The sequence below is a fragment of the Phragmites australis genome, chromosome 12, assembly GCF_958298935.1.
Source record: "Phragmites australis chromosome 12, lpPhrAust1.1, whole genome shotgun sequence".
Taxonomy (NCBI): domain Eukaryota; kingdom Viridiplantae; phylum Streptophyta; class Magnoliopsida; order Poales; family Poaceae; genus Phragmites; species Phragmites australis.
Genome location: NC_084932.1, coordinates 26,688,156 through 26,709,837, shown reverse-complemented (window position 1 = coordinate 26,709,837; position 21,682 = coordinate 26,688,156). Strand labels below are relative to the sequence as shown.

At 41.6% G+C, this 21,682-nt stretch overlaps 2 protein-coding genes and 2 non-coding genes across 9 annotated transcripts; 2 read left to right on the top strand and 2 right to left on the bottom strand.

The window, feature by feature from the left end:
- Window positions 1-790: 790 nt before the first annotated feature.
- LOC133886829 (putative protein phosphatase 2C 76) lies at window positions 791-15,300 on the bottom strand. 6 transcript variants are annotated; one of them, XM_062326697.1, is made up of 10 exons: window positions 14,887-15,300; window positions 13,997-14,250; window positions 12,981-13,090; window positions 12,760-12,894; window positions 11,243-11,498; window positions 6,668-6,729; window positions 2,578-2,660; window positions 2,426-2,480; window positions 1,884-1,945; window positions 791-1,676 (listed from the first exon to the last, which is right to left on the bottom strand). In XM_062326697.1, exons 2-7 carry the CDS (start codon window positions 14,224-14,226, stop codon window positions 2,584-2,586), a joined length of 870 nt encoding a protein of 289 aa, XP_062182681.1. In that variant the 5' UTR covers window positions 14,227-14,250; window positions 14,887-15,300; the 3' UTR covers window positions 791-1,676; window positions 1,884-1,945; window positions 2,426-2,480; window positions 2,578-2,583. The 6 variants fall into 6 exon arrangements, with proteins under 6 accessions (XP_062182681.1, XP_062182677.1, XP_062182679.1 ...); XM_062326693.1 differs by having other exon boundaries at window positions 1,884-1,993; window positions 14,887-15,299; XM_062326695.1 differs by having other exon boundaries at window positions 791-2,022.
- Window positions 15,301-17,376: 2,076 nt separating this feature from the next.
- On the bottom strand, window positions 17,377-17,448 carry TRNAQ-CUG (transfer RNA glutamine (anticodon CUG)). The gene has a single exon. It is a non-coding gene; the product is annotated as a tRNA-Gln (tRNA).
- A 326-nt stretch (window positions 17,449-17,774) lies between these two features.
- TRNAR-CCU (transfer RNA arginine (anticodon CCU)) lies at window positions 17,775-17,847 on the top strand. Its single transcript has one exon. It is a non-coding gene; the product is annotated as a tRNA-Arg (tRNA).
- Window positions 17,848-19,945: 2,098 nt separating this feature from the next.
- On the top strand, window positions 19,946-20,389 carry LOC133886801 (uncharacterized). Its single transcript, XM_062326642.1, has one exon. The coding sequence runs from the start codon at window positions 19,946-19,948 to the stop codon at window positions 20,387-20,389; it is 444 nt and encodes a 147-aa protein (XP_062182626.1).
- The last annotated feature ends 1,293 nt before the right edge of the window (window positions 20,390-21,682 follow it).

The following is a 21,682-nucleotide window of genomic DNA, read 5'->3' as shown; positions in this document are numbered from 1 at the left end:
GGAGACACAGGTAAGACGACGGACATGGCGGCTTGATCCGTCCCGTGGCCGTCTTCGGCTGGTTGGATCTGGTGGAAAAAAACAAGAGCAGGGAATGGTCTCCACCCGCGCCACCGCAGACCGCGGGCGCCACCTCGCGGTTCGCCGAGTTGTAGCCTGCAGGGTGGCTAGTATGATCCGTCGCCGCCTCTGGCCACCGTGCTCTCGGCGCGCCGGTGTTGCTGCAGGAGGATCTCCGGGGATGTGACATCCCGGCCTAATTTGAAAGGGTTAATTTTTTTCATGCAATTATGAAAACGTCTGTTTAAAAAAATATCACTAAAAATATATCCCGATATCCGACTGGTGCTACCTTAGTGTGAGGTTAGGAGTTTAGTCTCACCCTGTAAGTGTAGGGTGTGCTATTAGAGAATATACTATTAATATCGGGTTAACATTTTTACATGAAACGAAATGAAAAACGTAAGCAGGTTGGTGTGAGTATGGTTCACTCAATGTGTGAATAAGCCTAAGTCGGTTTATACTTTGAGCTGCTACAAATAGTATGAGCCCTCTAAGGCCACGAGAGGGCAGGGAGAAGGCAATAGCTAGGCACGTAAATTTGACGAAGGATCACGCGTGACGCATTGCAGCAGGGTGAGCGAAGAGGACGCCGGTGGCAGCGCGACCTCACCAAGTGCCGTGTTGCCAGCCTGAAATATTTGCAAAGAGGCCACTGGTTTGGATCGTGATTAGAATATTTTCAAATAAGGCCCTAGTTTGGATCATAATTAATATTGTGATTCAAATATTTGCAAATAGACTTCTGGTTTGGATCGCGACCAAGAATGGCAACATGTACACATTACTTGCAGGTAAAAACTCTAATGGACACAGGTTTAGAATGTATTTTTTGCCCACGGGCTTAGACACGAGCTTGATTCTAAGCCCAATAAACAAACATGGGCATGCAAAAATCTTACCTGTGCCCACTTCGCCTCTATACCCACTTCAAATACCTAACAATTATTGAACTATGTTTGTGAACTACGTTAGATAATTTCATACGTGTGAGCCAATGGAGAACCACGGCTGACTCGGCCTCAATGTGAACTACACAAGATAATTTCGTACGTGTGAACTAGTGAACCACAGCGAGCCCGCCGGCCGAGGACGCGGTCACGGCCAGCCGGTCAACTTCGTCGCGTCCTTAAAGAAAAGCTCACTGCAGCCACGCAGCAGGCAGCTAAGATCATCTTCAACGGTCTCCTTTTAGGGATTAAAATCTCTTCACGACGAGATTTTCGTTTCTTTCAGCGCTCCAACGGTTTCCCTTCACGGTTCCCGTCACGACAGGATTCCCAGGATTATTCCCTCCAAGACGGGATTCTCTCTCCTTTCCCTTCGCGATTCTCCTCGAAGGGAAACTGTTAGAAATGAGAGGAAATAAAGGGAATGAGAACCGAAAAAAGAATCAGAAAGGAAACAAAATGAAGGGAATATGATTAGAGATGGTTTAAAGATGCTTGTCCAAATGGCCACCCAGTTTTCCGGGACCATGACCACCGGCTCCTGCCTCGCCCCACTGCCTCATCGGCTCCGGCGTCCCGACCACCTGTGTCACCTCGCGGCCGCCGCAGACCCACGACGCACGCTCAGGCACCGGCCACCGCCCGATACTTGTACCATACCATCGCCTGTATGCCCATCAAAACTCACAAGACATCACGAGCTAGTACCTGATACTTCACCAAGCCACCGTTACATTCTAACTCATCTCGTGTCCTAGCATCTACCTACGCAGCTGTTTTATCTTCCTTACAACAATCTGTATCTATCTACGTTGCATTATATATGCATTGTTTCATTGTCATATTTACGACATCTGGTTACACTTGAAAGACCTGTGTTGAAGGGTCACCAGTCAGCTAGTTACATCTGTTCATTGCCTCCTCTATGGTGGCTCCTGGAAGTAAGGATGATTTAGTGCTTCGTCAACACTTAGGCGGTCCTCCTGCGAGATAGGAATAGATGAGTGTTACTCTAAGTGAGAAAATGAATATTCTTCAGAACCACAAGTGAGAAAATGAATAAATCTGTAAGTTAAAACTGCAAGACATAGAACAGCCACATTGTGGTTCGGAACAGTTTATTCCAAGTTTTAACAGAATGAAGAACAGGGACAGTAGCCCCATTATTTGCCGTGATGAGTTTCCTTCTGCCTAATCTTTATTTCAGATTTTGTGGTATTACAATATTTCTAACATACTTAGGAAGAGTTGAATTTATCTGAGACATTTTAGAGTTTTACAGCTTTCACAATTATCCATGGATTTTGTGTACATACTATTCTCCTCCTCTTAATTGCAAAGTTCTTCAGAAAACGTAGGGTTCGAGAACAAGAATGCCAAGGTTTTTTTTATGGGACAGGGTTCAAGAAACTTACAGGATGCCATACCAGTAGCTGGCGTGCCAGTCGCAGTGCCCATAAATTTGGAAAGCTGGAAAGTATTGGCAATAAAATAGGAGTATTAGATACGAAAATGGTCTAAATGTTCTGGGACCACAGAAGATGTGGACAAGAAAATAAATACCAACCCCAGTTTAAGAGGATCTCTGATCTTCACTTGATGTGCAAACGATTCTTCGGAGCATTTCCAAGAAGCTAGTCCAAATTGACCCTTAAGAAGGTAATAGAAAGCAATCATCAGTTGGCACATAAACTTCCTGAAAATTTATGATATAGCAACTAATAATGACAGATATGCAGCAAGTTTTTATTTTCACGAACTATTGTTAACTACAAGGATGTATCAGGAGGCCTGCATATTTCTTACAAGTCCTATCCTTAAGCCAAGGAAATCAGCTTTTTTCGATCAGATGAACAACAATGTGTAAAGGAAATAAAGCAACAATTGCCCATTTATCTCACATTTTTGGAAGGAGAGAAACATAGAGGTTGCACAAGATGAAAGAGTACGAAGATGGGGGAATACTCGGCTTGATTATTCCCATTAGAGCCGGCTGGCTTATATAGTTGTATCGGGTGCTAAACTAGGTAAGAGATGAGCTATACATGGTAAGGGATCAATCTCTCTAAACTAGGAAACTACAGCTACCCTTTCTATACATAAAGATTCTTTCTATACATAGAGATCCTTTCCATACGGTTGACTTCTATGCACCAGAGAGAGAGAGCTTCATCGACTTTGGCCCCGGGCATGCCTCCGTTGACTTCTAAGCACTAGAGAGAGAGAGCTTCATCGACATGGACTCAACTCATGGTTTTGTCGACTTCAGTGTACCTTGGATAGTGTTTTGACGAATTCGACTCACTCGCCTTCATCAAGCATTGCTGAAGCTGCTAAGCAGTGGACGGCTCTACGACTTCGTCCTCGCTGGCTACAAAACACCGATACAGCCCTGATCGAGTGTATTCGTATCGGATACGGTATCCGATGCGAATACGGCTCCGATACGGCTAGGATACGTATATGTCGCGTATCGGGAAAAAAAATAGAAAAAAAGAAAAATCGGATACGGACGGGATACTTGGTCGATACATCTCCGATACGGCCCAACCGAAGCCTTGGGGACAGGAGGAGATGGCGGCGGCGGAGGGGGGAGAGGAGGCGACGGTGGGGGAGACGCTGCGGCGACAGTGAGGGCAAGGGCGGCGGCTAGGGCGAGGAGGTGGAGGCAGCGACAGGGGTGAGGTGGTGGAGGCGGTTGCGGGGGAGAGGAGCTGGAGGCGGGGCGGCGGCGACGGCGTGAGGTGGCCGGGGGGGGGGGAGGAGAGGCGACGGCGGCTGGAAGCAGAGGTGGGGAGGAGAGGCATGAGGGCTCAGGAGTGGGGTGGGGGTGTTAGTTAGGGCAAGGGATGGGCTAGTTGTGCCTAGATGGGCTGAAAAATGGCAACCCAATACATCTCATCTTTTTTTCTTTTTTCTTTTCTATCATTTTTTTTCTTATTATAAACATGTGATGCATTTGCTCGTGGATTTATGTGGACCAGTCATGAATGTGAAAAAAAAATAGTAGTTGCAATGCAAAATTAGTTGCACAGTATATTTTTCTCTAATTTGATTTTCCTACTATTATTATATGCACCATATTAATTATTTTTTTAAAAAAAAGTAAAATGTATCCGCGTATCAAGTTTTTCGGAAAAATGGCATATCTGTGTATCCGTATCGGCCCGATACCAACACATGTATCCGTATCGGTGCTACATAGCTCGCCAGCCTCGACTCCACCAGGCGTCGCTTGGGCGTTGAGGAAGTTTCGTCGTCTCCTGAGTACGCTAGAGGGAGTACGAATCCCTTGGCTTCGGTTTCAACTGTGTCAGGCTTCGTTGCCACCGGAGTACGCCAAAGGGTTTCGTCATCTAAATCGACTGCGCCAGGCCTCATCGACTCCTGAGTACGCCGGAAGGAGTATGAGTCCCTTGGCTTCGGTTTCGACTGACTGGTTTCACCGCCACCAGAGTACGCCAAAGGGAGTACGAGTCCCTCGACTTCGTCATCGGGTACGACTGTATCAGGCTTCGCAGCCACCGAAGTATGCCGGAGGGAGTACGGTTCCTTCTGCTTCGGCGATCTTGGCTTCGTTCAGCTTCGTCGACCCCGGAGTACAACTCCCTCATTTCCGAGTGCCCCGTTGGCTACGACCTTTCGACCCACCACACCGTCAACACCTCGGACTTCAAGCAGCTTGGTGGCCGCAACCCAGTCGGTCCGTGAGAGTTCGTCCACACATTCGACCGCGCTAGGGTTCGTGGGTGTGCGAGGCAAGCTTGAGGGATGCGACGCCTTCGGCTTAAACTTCATCCATTACCTCGACTCCGCCGAGTGTCTCCGCTATGGCTCGAGTTTGGTCTCTACAAAGGCTTTGGCCCTAATTCGACAAAGGTTTCGACCCTATTTCGACATTCGACTAAAGCTTCAGCTCATCTTCGTCTTCAGCTTCGGCTTCATCAATGACCTCGACTCCACCAGACTTTGTCGGCACCAAAATATACTGGAGGGAAAACTACTCCTTCGGCTTCGCTTGGGTACCGCCATCGCAGACTCCGTCGGGCCGCGGGACTCCATCGACAACTCCTTTGGCTACATGAACGATGACGACTTCGGCCACACTTTTGTCGACTTCAGCGTGCCTGAGTGTGCTTCCTTGACTTCAACTCCGAGCGCGCCTCCGTCGATTTTAGGGCACCTGAGGGAGTGCTTCGTCAACTTTGGTTTCAAGCGCACCTCCATCGACTTCAGTGCACCAGAGGAAGTGCTTCGTCGACTTCAGCTCCACCAGGCTTCGTCGCCACCAAAGCGTGCTGGAGGGAGTACGACTCATTCAGTTTCGTCCACTTCGGCTCCACCAGGCTTGATCGACATCAGATTATGCTTGACTCCTTTAGCTTCATCAATACTCGCTAAGGGAACATGGAGCGCAAGGCTCAGGCCGTCGAGGGTCTCGGGTAGCATCCTCGACCACCACCATCTCAGCATTCTTGAAGCCTCCACCAAGCGTCGTTCAAAGTATTGGACGGAGTGCACAATCTGTTCTACAACATCAGTTTAAGAGGGAGTAGGAGGTAATACTGGGTTGCAACCAACTCTGTAAATTATTCGAATTTAACTGCTGAACAAGCACCTTCATTGGTTCTGGCCTTTTGGCTCCCCTCCAGCCTCAACTTTGGAGCAAGTATGACTTCTTTGGCTTCGTCAGGTTCCGCTGCCATAGATTTCGCAGGGACGCGGGAGGCGGGCTCAGCCACCATAGACTTCGCTGGGCCGTTGGGCTCCATCAACGTCTCGTTCGACTACGTTGGCGATTTCGGCTCGGTTCGGATCTGCGCCTTAGGCTACATCGACAACTTCAACTTCGCCATATAATGGAGTACGCATGAATGGACTTCACTTGGCCATGGGACTCCATCAACGACTCCTTCGGCTACGTCAGCAACTTCGACCTCGATTGCACTAGGCCTCGCCGACACCGAAGTAGGCATGAGGGAGTGCGACTTCGGGTTTCGTCGCAGCGGCTCTGCTTTGACTATGTCGAGCTTTGTCGACGAGGGAGTACACAAGGAGTACGTCTGTGAGAGTACGACTCCATCGGTTGTGGTTTTACGCCTTCAATCTCGCAGCAGCCGCAGAACTTCGAGTGATGTGGCTCCCTCGACTTTGTTAGGCTTCAACCTCCTACGCGCTCTTTTCTCTAGGCCTTTTTTCCACTGGGTTTTTGGGTTGGAGTTTTTAGTGAGGTGTACCAGTGTCATGGGATTCTAGAGTAGATGTTCCTATTCCTAAGGGGCTAAGGGTCAACCTTAGTTGTAGCTGTAGGCCCCTCATGCTTCGGAACCTGTAGCTAAGTACTGTTGGGGGATAGCCCAATAGCCCAAAAAATGTCCCATGTAAAGATTCAGTCCAATTTCATGTAATGGCATAAACTATAAATCATGTATCCCACCAAGGGTGGAAGGGGGATTTACCCTCTCCCCATTCATATATATAAGACCCCAAGGGGGTCATGAGCTCCCAAACTCATTCTAGCACCACCATTCTATTCTCTCTTGCTGGGAACTTTTTCCCAACAAGAATCCTATTCAGTGATTACGAACCTGTGTTACGAGATTTAATTTTGCAGATAAAAAATAAGACCTTCCTTGGAGCAAGTTTTCAGTAGTGACCTTCCTTCAGAATTTCCATGTGAAATGATCGATCTAAAATAGCCCCTGATGTCCAGCATGACCTGCAAATTTTCAGTAGTGAGCAAGTTTGGTACTTTGGTTACCCTGAAAACATGGCTTGCATTCTTTGAAATCATTTGAACAATTAACTTTCAGGTCATGGCAACATCATCACGGATGTTGGTATCACATATCTAAATCTGTATTTGAATCTCATACTAACTTGGACTATGCCTGCTCCAAAATCTTAACAGGATGTAAAACTTTGCAGTATAAACACAACAAAAAATGGAAACAGATTACAGAAATTGCATAGCAACATGCAGCTAATGTTGGCAGAGTCTAGAGAAAAGGTCAGGGTAGAACTATAGAGTGCATAGCTCAAGTCATATGCTAGGATTATACCATACAGAGAGACCATCACAATCGCTTCTTGCAACCATTCTAGGACAACACATGCTCCAAACCACAATTTTGTAAATTAATTGAGCAAAAGGATGATATGACAGAGAAACTCCACGTAGAAAGTCACTGTTAGGCCTAGCGGCATAATGAATCATTCACAATTAAAAGACTGCATGTTGCTATATTATCTTCTTAATCCTTCACAATCACACTGCATCAGCATTCACTGTAATATCCACAAATGACAATAGACAACATCAGCTACTGTGGTACTATATAAGTCAATGAACATTGCTGCATAAATATATTTCAAATTTTGCCATCCTAAGCATGCATAAGGAATACTGAAGGTCCATGCATAATGCAAATGTATCAACAATGAAAGACAAAATATATACAAGTTCACATAAAGAACCCAAAAACAAAATTAATACATGTCATATCTACTGTTATGTTATTTATCAATAAAAATAACATACGTAAAAAATATGTACCCCTCTAATGTATACAATCCTTTGTTCGGCATTTGGAGTGCCCAAGATTATGCATCATTTGAACATTTTTCACTTTCTTTGCTTATCCAGTGACGGGCAAACAAAAAAGACTAAAAAAATATTATTTCTTCCTCTACCATACTAACTACTTATTATCTACTCAAGAGCTCGTAAACTTATTATCTGATGTTTATGAGATATCCCATAAAACTGATTTGAGATCTTGAAGGGTATAAAAGATAGACAACAAAAAACGAAAATCTGCATTGAGTAGAATTAACGCGTCTTTGCCAGTTTCTGCATCAAAATATAACTGCAAAAAAGAAAAGATTATTAAATCAATTGAAAGTGCAAATAAACATTTAACTTTGTGAATTAATGACTTACCGCGAGTGTGTCATAACTTTCACTTCCCCAATAGACAACAACATTTCTGTTGGCATATAGATTCTCAGAGTAATACGACATGGAGCCAAATTTGCTAAAGCGCAAGTGATAATTGGGATCAAATGCCTTGCCCTTGCCTTGAAAATAGCTTCTCCAGTCCTATAGCCTTCAGATGACTTGAACATGGTATTCATCCCGTTCTTTCGAGATAATGTATTGTCAATCATAAAAGATATTGTTGTTATATGCTTGTTTAAACCGATACTATGTAATTGTTATAGTCTTTGCTGTAAATAAATTAAATTAGTAACATGAAGCCGCAATATTGATGTGTAATAAAAAGAAAAAATACTGCAAAATTACCTAGCACATTGTGTTATTGATATCATCCTTCCCTCAATGGACCAAAATAGAGTATGGTCTAAAATTTCCTCCAATGAATTCTATCAAGTTTCGTTTAAAGATTTATGCATAAATCTAAACCTCAACACAATATATTCCTCCAAATCTTCATTTCAAATGGCACACCTCAATGTGCAACAGTACAGAAAATGGATCCATAACTGTATCTTGATAAATTGAGATTTCTATTTTTAAAAAATACAACAAAGAATTTAATTATGAAAATGAAAAAAATTTCAATCAATTATACAAATTTACGAATTGATTGTACCTTGGATAATTTGCTGAATCGGTAATGACAACGTTCAATAAATATTTTTTTTCTAGTTTTATCATAATTCGAGAAGAGTTGAGTTTAAAATAACATCCATCAAGTGATTTCTTATATTGAATTAAAACTATTTTTCTGTAAAAATTAAGAGTTATATAAGATGTAAATGTCAGTAAGAAATTAAAATGTGCAAACTAACAAAATGAGTAAATCACTTAACTACAAATTTAGATAGACAGATCAGAAAAACAATTGGTTCTTCTTGCATAATTCTCGAAATAGGGGAAATAGAGCCATGATGGCTGGTGCGGCTGGAAGAATAGATGCAAAGACTAATGCAAGAAGAACCAATTATTTTTCTGATCTGTCTATCAAAAGTTTTATGTAAGTGATTTACTCATTTTGTTAGTTTGCACATTTTAATTTCCTTGTTGACCTTTTCATCTTATATAACTCTTAATTTTTACAAAAAGAAATAGTTTTAATTCACTTGATGGATGTAATTTTAAATTCAACTCTTCTGGAATTCTGATAAGGCTACAAGGAAAATATGTATTGGATGTTGCCATACCGATTCAACAAATTACCCAGTATAATCAATTCGTGAATTTGTATAATTGATTTAAGATTTTTTTCATTTTCGTAATTAAAACTTTTGTTCCATTTTTAAAATAGAAACTTCAATTTATTAAGATAGAGTGATGGGTCTATTTTCTGTACTGTTGCATATTGAGGTGTGCCATCTAAAATCAAGAATTGGAGGAATATATTATGCTAAGATTTTAGATTTGATGTATAAATCTTTAAACGGAACTTGGTGAAATTTCTTGGAGGAAATTTAAATCATACTCTATTTTGGTCTCTTGAGAGAAGAATGACATCAATAACATTGAGTAAAATCTGGATTGCGTCTCATATTTCACCATTCAAGCATGGCTTACCAAATGTGCCAGGTAATTCTACAGTATTTTTTGCTTTTTATTACATATCAACATTGCGGCTTCATGTTATTAATTTAATTTATTTGCAGCAATGACTAGAACAATTACATAGTATCGGTTTAAACAAGCATATCACAACAATATCTTTTATGATTGCCAATACATTATCTCGAAAGAACGGGATGAATATCATGTTCAAGTCATCTGAAGGCTATAGGACTGGAGAAGCTATTTTCAAGGCAAGGGCAAGGCATTTGATCCCAATTATCACTTGCGCTTTAGCAAATTTGGCTCCATGTCGTATTACTGTGAGAATCTATATGCCAACAGAAATGTTGTTGTCTATTGGGGAAGTGAAAGTTATGACACACTCGCGGTAAGTCATTAATTCACATAGTTAAATGTTTATTTACACTTTTAATTGATTTAATATTCTTTTCTTTTTTTCAGTTATATTCTAATGCAGAAACTGCCAAAGACGCGTTAATTCTACTCGATGCAGATTTTCGTTTCTTATTGTCTATCATCTATACCCTTCAAGATCTTAAATCAGTTTTATGGGATATCTCATAAACAATAGATAATAAGTTTACAAGCTCTTAAGTAGACAATAAGTAGTTAGTCTGGTAGCGGAAGGAATAATATCTTTTTTAGTCTTTTTGGTTTGCTCATCATTGGACGAGCAAAAAAAGTGAAAATGTTCAAATGATGTCTAATCCTGGGCACTCCAAATGCCGAAGGAAGGATTGCATACGTGAGGGGTATGTCTTTTTTACATATGTTATTTTTACTGATAAATAGCATAATTGTAGATATGACGTGTATTCATCTTGTTTTTTTGTTCTCTATGTTTACTTGTATGTATTTTGTCTTCCATTGTTGATACATCTGCATTATACACGTACCTTCAGTATTTCTTATGCATGCTTAGGATGGCAAAATCTGAAATATATTTTATTTATGTAGCGTCGGCTACTATGGGAGGGATTAGATCATAGATTGGGAGACAGAATATTTTGGGAGACTTAGAAGAAGGGAATTGGGAACTAGATTGATTTCTCTTTGCTTGATTACTAAGGGTGGCAGCCGTGTGCCTTATATAGGCCTACAAAGACCTCATTCAAATCCAACTCTTAACTTATCTCTAACTTCTATCTGATTTAAACTACTAACTTATCTCTAAATGCTATCTAATCTTTTCAAATAACAAACTAGAAGATTGGCTGACACACCTCCTGCTACGCTTAGCATAAGAAACCAAAGCACATATGTTGTGTTTCCTGTCACACAAAGCAGTTTTGGTGTCATTGATCATTTGTTTAGTTTGAGCCTGGCAGAGGGGTTAGGTAGTTAGTTCAGAGGTTTTGTTTTGGTTGGGTGCTTCACGGTTAACCTGGTGTTCCTAGAAGTAGTTGATGTTTCACCTATTGTTTTGTTTCTCTAAGACCTGACAGTTTTCTGTGGCTGTTGTAGACCTGAAGGTTTCATGTGAACTGCATGCTTGCATTAGCTACAAAGTGACAGCATCATGCAGGTCTATTACTATTGATTGTTTATAAAAAGCAATCTGGATATATATAGATTTTTCAAGATGCAAACTTTAGTACACAAAAAAGCTGGGGAAACCAGCAATTGAAGACAGGATAGAACAAAGCTCAAAAGATTGCATGCTAACCGTTTGTAAGGAACATCACCGATAGCTCGTGATAGTGCTAGCTCACCATTAACACGGTATACACCAGCCCACTCAAGAACATAACCTCCAGCAGTCTCCACACGGCTTCTCTCATCTTCTCTATCAGGATGATGCTCCTTAGTCAACTGCTTTACATTATACAATGGTCCATCATAATTTGCCAAATCAAATTCATCATGATTGCTTGAGTTTCTCTTTCTTCTCTTTTCCCTGATAGATGCAAGCCTTATTATTGCTTCTCCAAAGTGCAAGAAACACAAGCTAATCAGGATATAGATATATGTAAAGCAAAAGGTATAACTTGTGTGCAATAGTAAAACATGACTTAGGGGCATTTTTTGTTCACTAGAAGTGAATTTTTTTTAGCATACTGCTTTCAGGATTCCCAATTCATGCATGATCCAGTATTGGTCTTGAACTGTTGGTGATTGGGACCTACCAAAATTAAGATCCAGTGAACAAGCAGAAATTATTCCACCATAATTTATAAAAGGCAAGAACAAAACTAGCAGGTATTAAACAAGGCAAGCTAAGCAAAGTTTCAAGACCGATGCACGTCCAGCTGGTCACAAAAAATGATGTGACCTTGAGGCCTTGCTGTTGAAATGGATGCATTGTTGGAGAGAATCTTGCAACGGAACAAGATCATACCGACACAGACAGGATGCTTGTGTGCCATGACGCAGACAATAAAATGTCATAGTTTTTAAAAATAGCCTACACATTGACATGGCTATACATAATTCAATAATATAATTCTTTATGATGATTTATAATGTGTAATTTTACACATCAAAGCCCCTGTGCAACTTTTTTCCCACGTTGCTACTTGAGCACAGTGGCATCATAAACAAGGATGTCAAATGTCAAATTGTGGCACTCTGGATCACCCAGCTATGTTAAATCATGTGCTTGTTTGGCAGAGCTCCCAAACTAGCTCTCAGAGTTGAATCAGTGGGAGCTCTGCCAAATGGCAGTTTGCAGTTTTCAGCTTTTAGAGTGATTCTATGAGAGTGATTCCTTGAAATGAACTAGATACTAAGAACTGAAAAAACAAGTTTTCCTTGATTCACTTCCCCCAAATAATCACTTCCTCCATATAGTTTGCCCTAGAGAATCACTTTCAGCCACAAAATCACTCTCATCAGATAATCACTTCTCCTAGAGAATTTGAATCAGGGGAAGCTTTACCAAACAAGCCCCATATCAAATGTGATTCATGATGTAGATAGGTACATAAAAACAGGGATCCAAGGAAGTAGAACCACAAAAAACAAGAATTGATATTTTCAATGCGAAGGGCTAACTGTACCATGTTAACATATATATTATTGAAGATGACATCAAGAGAGGGAGGAGAGGATGAAAGCCACGCAAGAAACATACAAGCATACTAAGAAAGAAGATCATAGGATACTAATGCTCAGACATCAGTAGAACTAAAACAATATTTAACTGGGCTACTAAATTTGAACACTAGTAGAAAGAAACCCAACTATTTTGATGGTGCTGATCATGTCGTTCTGACCACTGAAAAGCTTTTGAATCTCCTACATTGGCAGCTATGATTTGTCCATCGGCTATCAACACCACAGTCGCTATTGAACCAGATTCGAAACCTTTCCGTAAAGCTTCCTGCATTGTACACACAAAAGAATCCTTTTAAGTGATTATGAACCTGTGTTACGAGATTTAATTTGCAGATGAAAAATAAGACCTTCCTTGGAGAATGTTAAATCAATATCATGAACTGCCCTCATTAATGATTCCTTCGGAACTTCCATGTGAAATGATCGATCTAAAATAGCCGGTGATGTCCAGCATGACCTGCAAATTTTCAGTAGTGAGCAAGTTTGTTACTTTGGTTACCCTGAAAACATGGCTTGCATTCTTGGAAATCATTTGAACAATTAACTTCCAGGTCATGGAAACACCAACACAGTTGTTGGTATCACATATCTAAATCTGTATTTGAATCTCATACTAACTTGGACTACACCTGCTCCAAAATCTTAACAGGATGTAAAACTTTGCAGTATAAACACAACAAGAAATGGAAACAGATTACAGAAATTGCATAGCAACATGCAGCTAATGTTGTTGGCAGAGTCTAGACAAAAGGTCAGGGTTGAACTATAGAGCACATAGCTAAAGTTATATGCCAGGATTATACCATACAGAGAGTTCATCACAATTGCTTCTTGCAACCATTCTAGGACAACACATGCTCCAGACCACAATTTTGTAAATTAAGTGGGCAAAAGGATGATGACATAGAAATTCCACATAGAAAGTCACTGTTAGACCTAGCGGCATAATGAATCATTCACAATTAAAAGACTGCATGTTGCTATACTATCTTCTTAATCCTTCACAATCAGACTGCATCAACATTCATGACAGTAGACAGCATCAACATCCATATTTGCAGGAGCAAGGTAAAGTCTCGCAGAAATGCAACGTATGTGGGTAGCAATAATAGGCATGTGTTAGGAATAATGAGGTACTATATAAGAAAACAAACACTACTGTAGAAGTAAAATATATTTCAGATTTTGACAACTAAGCATGTATAAGGAATACTAAAGGTACATGTATAATGTAGATGTATCAACAATGAAAGAGCAAGATACATCCAAGTTCACATAGAGGACCCAGAAACAAAATTAATACATGTTATATCTACAGTATGCTATTTATCAACAAAAAATAACAGATGTAAAAAAGGCATACCCCTCTCCGTGATTGGATTGATCCTCCTTGTACAGATTGAACACATTGTTAAGAATGGTAACTTCGCTATATGTCAGCTTCCCAGTAGATTTTCTGAACATGATGGAGTATATACCATCAAGAAGCAAAGGCACATGGAGCAAAAAGTAGTCCACCAAAAGCTTAGAAGCCATCTCACTAGCCTCAGCTCGCTCCATTATGGCCATCAAATACAACCTCAAGTGCCACATCAACCTCTTTAATACTCATCTTCTCTGCATGTTGTTAGTAAGTTAGCTACGGCCAAATCACAAACGAATAGAGTGCATGTTAAAGAGTCAAGCATTGAATCAGCATAACTAAATTGCTTTCGAAAAAAAATATAACTCTATTTAAATGTGTTTGATTGAGCAGATAATACCCATCTTTCATCCCAAGGTATAAGATGTTCTATCAATTTATCAGTTAGACCAAATAAAAGCTATGGTGTATCTCTATACAATACCTCCAGAAAATTCATGGTGTTACAATCCGACACCCAGCTATGGTGTACCTTTCTACGATAAACCTCTAGCACACAAAGTTAATATCCACACTCAGCTTCTCACTCGGACACTACTACTGCACATATCATCACACTCTTCGAACAAAATGCCAAGTAATATCACACAAGAACAAGCATACTGAACTACAACTTAAACAGAGGATCATTTCAGACTTGATTACATCTCGTTGCACCTGGCGAATAATACTGCTACAACACAAAGCTCCTAATACAATCCTGAAATTTCTAGTTCAGTTCACAGAATTCCTCCAAGTCCCCCGCTGATTTGAGCAACAAAAACAAAAACTTTCGGTTCATAATGTGAAGCAATACCAAACTCTTTCAACTTCGCGCGTACGCAATGTACCTATGAAGGGGATGCGGATGCCGAGGGCGCAGACAGCGCGGCCCTCTTGGGAGCGCCGGCGTCCGCGGTCGGCCGCCACAAGGCACCCCCTCGGCGAGCTCGGTCCCTCCTCCCCGTCGCCTCCTGGGGGAAGGGTCCAGCGCGGGCAGTGCGCGGACTGGAACACCGCGGGCGCGCCGCCCTCGCGGTACACGGTGAGGCACGTCGCCGAATCGCCCGCGCACCGCGGGAGCGGCGCGAGGAGCGCGAGGACGAGGAGGGGGAGGCCGCGGTGGCCTGAGACGGGCAAGGGCATCGGCGAGTCGGATTGGGTTAGGGTTTGTGAGACGGTCCAGAAATCATTAGTTGTTTCCCCTTCCATTTCTGATAATACTTGTCAAAGGTGTTGCGTTTGTTGCAAAGGAGAAACTGTGGCGAGGTAAAAAATTAAAAGGGAGGGCTGTTTGGATTAGCTTTATTTCAATTTCAATATGAGTTCAGATATGCTATATAAAATTTTTAGTAAAGAGATATATTATAGAAGTTTCCACAATTCAGAATTTGTTTTTTCAAGAATAGTGAGGTTTGAAATCGAGTTGGTTAAAGCTAGATATACCTTGAATAAAAATTATATTCTATTTATATATGGAGTCTGTTCGAGGTGTACGAGTATTTGTTGGAAAGTTTATTTCTAAGTACTTCCAACGGGTCTGGTCTCATGCTCGGACTCATCATGTGCGAGCCACTTTGTGCGTCACAAAATTGAGTTTGGACTAGTTAAGTTAGGAGTACTAGTCTGAGTTGGAGTTCGAATTGAAAAGTGTTTGTGTGCACTATAAAACAAAGGATCACACCTATGTAAAGGTCAAACTATTGTTATTTTCAGGATTTATGAATCGTCATGACGGCTAGGGTTTTGAGGAGTTGCTGAGTTGTTGAAAGAAGCTGAAAACTGATCTCGGGTTTTCCTGTTTTGCAGTGGGAATTGATCTCCTTGTTGTGCTTCAATTCGTGGTGAATCAACCAGATTCAACTCTTCGATTCATGATCCTCTACTGGTACACGGTTTGGAGAAAAGTCTATATTCATTGTTTGCATGTATTCTACAGAATTATTGCGATTTAAACTATAAATGTGAATCTTACCAATTATCTATTGTTCTTGCTGGTTTGTGCTGTAAAAGATTGGGATAACATTGTATTAATTTGGAGTTTGTCTAGTGGTTTCTACATCGGTTTGTGATTTGGGCACCGGGCTCTAGAGGGAAGCCCAAGGAGGTCGAGAGGCACGACGATGGTGCCACCCTCCGCGATGGTGGAGGATCACTAGTTGGGCGGGATTGGCAGTGAGGGCGAGTATGCGCTACTGGTTAGCGATGAAGAGGGTGGTGGTTGCAGATTTAACAGTGGGGAGTTGCTGGAGACGGAGGAAGCATGCGGAGTGGGAGCGTCTCCTCAGAGTTAAAGAAGAAAGCAAGAGAGAAGAAGGCCATGCGTAGGGAAGAGGGGGCACGGAGGCCGCGGCGGGGGAAGGAGGAGGACCCACGGTGGAGGTGCTCGCTGGCGGGCCGTGTCAGTGACTGCGACGCGGCAAGGAGGTGAATGTAGGGTGGGGCGAAGCTCGAATGCAGTGGCAACGGGATGGAGCTCGGACACAGGCTGAGGAAGAACGTGGGCACCGAGCTGAATTCGTATGGGCTATGGGCCGCACAAGGTGTAACCTTCTCTCGGTCGATTTACATATAGGCAATTTCAACATGGTCGGATACGTGGGCTGATGTGTCTTAATATCCGTCTGGCATACTTAGTCTATTTGAAAATGGTTATAGATGAAGTAGCGGGTATTACGCGCGTAAAGGAAAGATGTAGCTTACCGATGAAAGTGACAATTTAGAATATCTGGCCATAACTATAACAAAGAAATAATGGCATGCATCATAGTTCATAAATTCATTTTGGGCAAAATAATGACATGTATTAAATATTAATAAACATAACGACCAAGAAGCCATAGAGAATAAAAGTTATTATTGTTCAATTTATTTTAGTTGTATGGCTTGCACATTTGCAGCGAATATTGAGCGAAAAAAACATTCAAGGACAACTCAAAACGTTTGTGATCGAGAAGCAGGTGATACAAGCTTATTGCCTTCTGATGGCTAGGCACCACCACCTGTGAGGCCGTGACGAACCATTCAACGAATTCGCATCGTTTTCTCCAAGTACCTCTCGTGGAATGATGGAAGCTTCCTTGCAAGAATCCATCGCAAGAGTTGGAGGCGACCGCTGCTCATGACGTGCGTCCCGATTTGACATTTGTCGACGGCACTAGGCCAAACTCTTTACCATTTCTATATTTACGAGAAAAAATATAGAATAACAAAGCCGTATAGATAAATTTACGAACAACACGTATTCTAAATTGTACCCGCAAAAAACACGTATTCTGTATTCAGCGAGTCTTCTGTGGAAAAATACTTTTTATGAGGAAAAAAAAAGAGAGGAAAAAATAAGGTCCCACCGAGAATTGAACTCGGGTTACTAGATTCAGAGTCTAATGTCCTAACCGCTAGACCATGGGACCTTTGTTGTATTGTATCGGTCGTTAAGAAGTTTATATGTAATTTAAACTAGAACATGTGGCCAAATGATGCACTACGGGCCCATGATACTTTGGTGGGGTCGGATTACAAGACTTTATGCAGGTGCCTAATACCACATTGAATTATATATAACCACAATATCTGAAGAAAAAGGGAGGATCCATGCTTTGAGTCTTTCTCAGACCGGTCGAAGAATCAACCCATCATCTGCTGTTTCACGGTCTTCGTAGCAGCAGAATCAAGATACTACTTCGCAGTTGAAGTCTAGAGAATATTCAATAAAAACCTATTGCAATGTGGACGCAAAGCGCCTGTAGCTCAGTGGATAGAGCGTCTGTTTCCTAAGCAGAAGGCCGTAGGTTCGACCCCTACCTGGCGCGTTTTATTTATTTTTTTTCATTTTTCCAGTCCGCAATTTTTTATCTGTTGTTCTATTATATTCGAGGCCACGTATCAAAAATAGGATGTTACATGAAGACGTGCAAATTTTGCCACATGTATCGGAATGTCAGACGTGCGTGTAGTTTTGATGAGTTATCGATCTCTTTGTTGCCCTTATATTATTTTCAACGGTTTCTCTTCAGTGTTCAGAATCCCTTCACGATGGAATTTTCATTCACTTCAGCGCTCCAACGGTTTCCCTTTACAGTTACTGTCACAAAGGGATTTTTAAAGTCATTTCCTCCGGAACGAGATTTTCTCTCCTTTCTCTTCGCGATTCTCCTCAAAAGAAATTTGTTGGAGATGAGAGAAAATAAAAGAAATAAGAATGAAAAGAAAATTGAGAAGTGAATGAAATAAAAAGAATATGATTAGAGATGGTATTATAGTCCTTCTTGTCTCTTCAACATTGATGGTTTAACACACACACATACCAGTCTATCTCCTGCGCAAGATTTGATATTTGGATCACGACAGGTCATGGTGCAAGGGCACCAAGCTCGCGACCCAGGTTCGATCCCCGGAGTGAGCAAGGGTTGTCCCGCTTAAAAACAAAATTTTGATCTTTGAACCACAGCGAAAGTCCATGCCATAGCTAAATAAACATCTAACTCCGTTTGGTTCCTGAAATGAATTGGACCTGAGGAATTGGAGAGTCAATTCCATTTTAGGCTGAATTAGATTTGAGTTGTGCTTCAATTCAGTTGTTTGTATCATAAAAGAAACATGTATGTGGAATCCAACTTCATGACAATTCCATAAGCTGTCTGGACGTGCTGTTTTGAGAATTGTAATAGAAAAGTTCAATATGATGTATAACTATGTAATTTTGAAAACTACTATGCTACACTTTGTATGCCTACTATCCATATGGCGTAGTAATTTTATTTGACTAGTAAACATACCTTTTTTAATAGAGAAAAAGCTAAATATTAAGGATATACAGTCCTTGGTACTACACTTTTGCGGGAAAATAGAGAAAAAAATAAAACCACCAAATATTAATTGATACATAGTTAGAAGTGCTAGATCAAAACCATGTAGCAGAAGTTCTACAAAAAGATAGACAAGTAAATAAAGAAGTTTCATCTTTAATAACCTTTAAGTTCAAAGTTAAAAAGGACGAGTTTGGTTCCACAATCGAAGCGATTCGATCGGCCTAAAATGACTATTCCTATGGATTAGTATGACTCCGGTGAAAATAACATCGTATTTATTTTTTATAATTTTCTCTCAACAAGGATTAGATCGTTTTTACTACCTAGATCTCAAGTTCGTGATCACTTGGTCCGTCTCCTTTTCTGGCTCATTTATGCAACATTATTCTCCACACAATTAACATGATAGATCTATCAGATATGATGAGCATGGACCCAGATTTGGGCAAGGACGAGGCTGTGTGGTTTGTGCCCTTAGCTACGTGCCCGACGAAAAGAGACGCCTGGGGAAAATCCCTCGCATGCATGCACTCCTGCGGATGCACAGGCAACTGACCTTTTTTTCTTTCTTTATTTTGTCCACGCATGCATGCAGAGAAGCTTATGCCCACGCCCGTGTATTTTGCCCAGAAAGCGGCTGTTCCAAAGGACCAATAATGCAGCCGTGCAAGCTTTGCTCCCGAGTCGCAACTCCAACAACCACAAGGTGACGGTATCCGATTCGTCTCTGCTATATGGAGGGTCGTTGAGGCATCGCTGTTCTGGCAGCTCAGCCCACTTTAAGATCAAACGGTGAAGTGATCAGCTTGATGCCTAGCAGGCGAATTATTGATCTGGGAGGTGAACATGTTTTCAATGACCATTTCTCCTTTCCCGCATTACATTTTACCTGCTATCGTAGTTAAATTCAGGCCTTGTGTTGCTGACTTGCTTCCTCTGGTATACGTAGATCTGTCATCAGGCGTATGAGCATCAGCTCTGCCACAAATCAGCTAGCAGAGCTTTGGAGGCGACAGCGCTGAGCGTGAGCAAGTCCGTGCTGAATGGAGCGCTGGCCTTGCAGCTCGGTATCCAGCGATTCATCCGTGATGAGGTTGAGATGATGCAGTTTTTCATGATGGCAGCACACAACGAGCGAGATGACAACAAGGTGATCAAGACCTGGGTGAAGCAGGTCCGTGACGTGGCCTACGACGCCGAGGACTGCCTCCAGGGTTTTGGCGTTCATCTTGGGAAGCCATCTAGGTGGCTATTTCCTCGCACGCTGCTTGAGCAGCGCCGTGTGGCCAAGCAGATGAAGGAGCTCAGGGCCAAGGTAGAGGACGTGAGCCAGAGGAATGTTCGCTACCGTCTCATCAAGGGATCCGGCTCCAAGGCTACCGCCACCACCGCTGAGCAGTCTAGCTCTATTGCTGGAGCGATATTCTGCGTCGACGATGCAAGGCGTGCCGCGAAGCAGGACAATCAACGTGTGGATCTCGTCCAACTGATCAACAACGAGGACGAGGATCTTAAAGTGATCACTGTGTGGGGGAACAAATAGTGATATGGCCCAAACGTCCATCATCAGGGCGGCTTACGAGAATCCAGATGTCCAAAGCAAATTTCCGGTCCGAGCCACTACGTGAAAAAGGGACATATATCTGGTCTCAATTCGAGGTTACATATATGATGACCCGTCACTTATAATCTGGTCATAAGTGACGGATCTCTCTGCACCAGTCATAAGTACCGGATCGTGTTACGACCCATCACTTATGACTTGATATAGGTGACGAGTCTCTCTGTGCCAGTAATAAGTGACGGATAATCTTATAACTTGCCACTTATTACTCAGATCTATTATAAGAGCTGATCAGCTACTGCGCACCGAACAATTATTGAATAGTACTACGCGCACAGTAGCTAGCGATTTTCTTCGGTTCCGCTAGAGACTCTTTAATATCTTGTTGATTTGAAATTTGAATTTGTACTAGGTCTTTGAAGGTTTGCATCTCCCCATATCCTCTCCTCCTCTAAACCTTAATTGGTAGATTTCTTGTGCTTTGAGTTGTAATCGATCGTTTTGCATCTTTATCCAAAATCTTAGTACAAGTGAGTTGTGTTTATGTTAGATTTGATACTAGATTTGCCCGATCTATCACGAGATGCCACAGATCTAGTGTAATTATATGAAATTTGTAATCTCATGTTTAATCACATAATTAAGGTAATTATTAATGAAGAATGAATATTTTTATATTAATTGTAGATGGCGGATAGAAGTTGGATGTATCTTGAGACCCGTACTTGTACGGAGTACCTGAGCGGGGTGAAGTATTTCATGAGTGATACTTTGGCAGATATGAAAGATCATGGTAAAACAACAATTTATTGTCCATATCGCGATTGCAAGAATGATAAGAAATTCCCAAAACCAGAGAATGTCTATGCACACTTGATTATGCGTGGATTTAAAGAGAATTGTACATGTTGAAACAAATATGGTGAGGAAAGATTTAACGAGGGAGAGATGGATCGGGGCCTCCATGCCCATAGTGTAGATCAAAGACTTACATCTGGTAAAATGGATTATGATCTTAGGGACGAGGACATATTAGGTTTCAATGATAATGATCTCGAGGATTTTGTGGAGAATGTGGACCAGATGGTGCGGGATGTCGAGCGGCACGACGAGTATAACAATGGTGAGTTTGCGAAATTCTAGGAATTTGTGTAGGATTCCAAGACGCCCCAATATCCTAATGTAAGGAGAAGTACACGAGGATATCTAAAAATAGCAAATTTGAATTTGAGTGAAAAATTTGTAATATTAATGTCAAATTTGCATTTATGT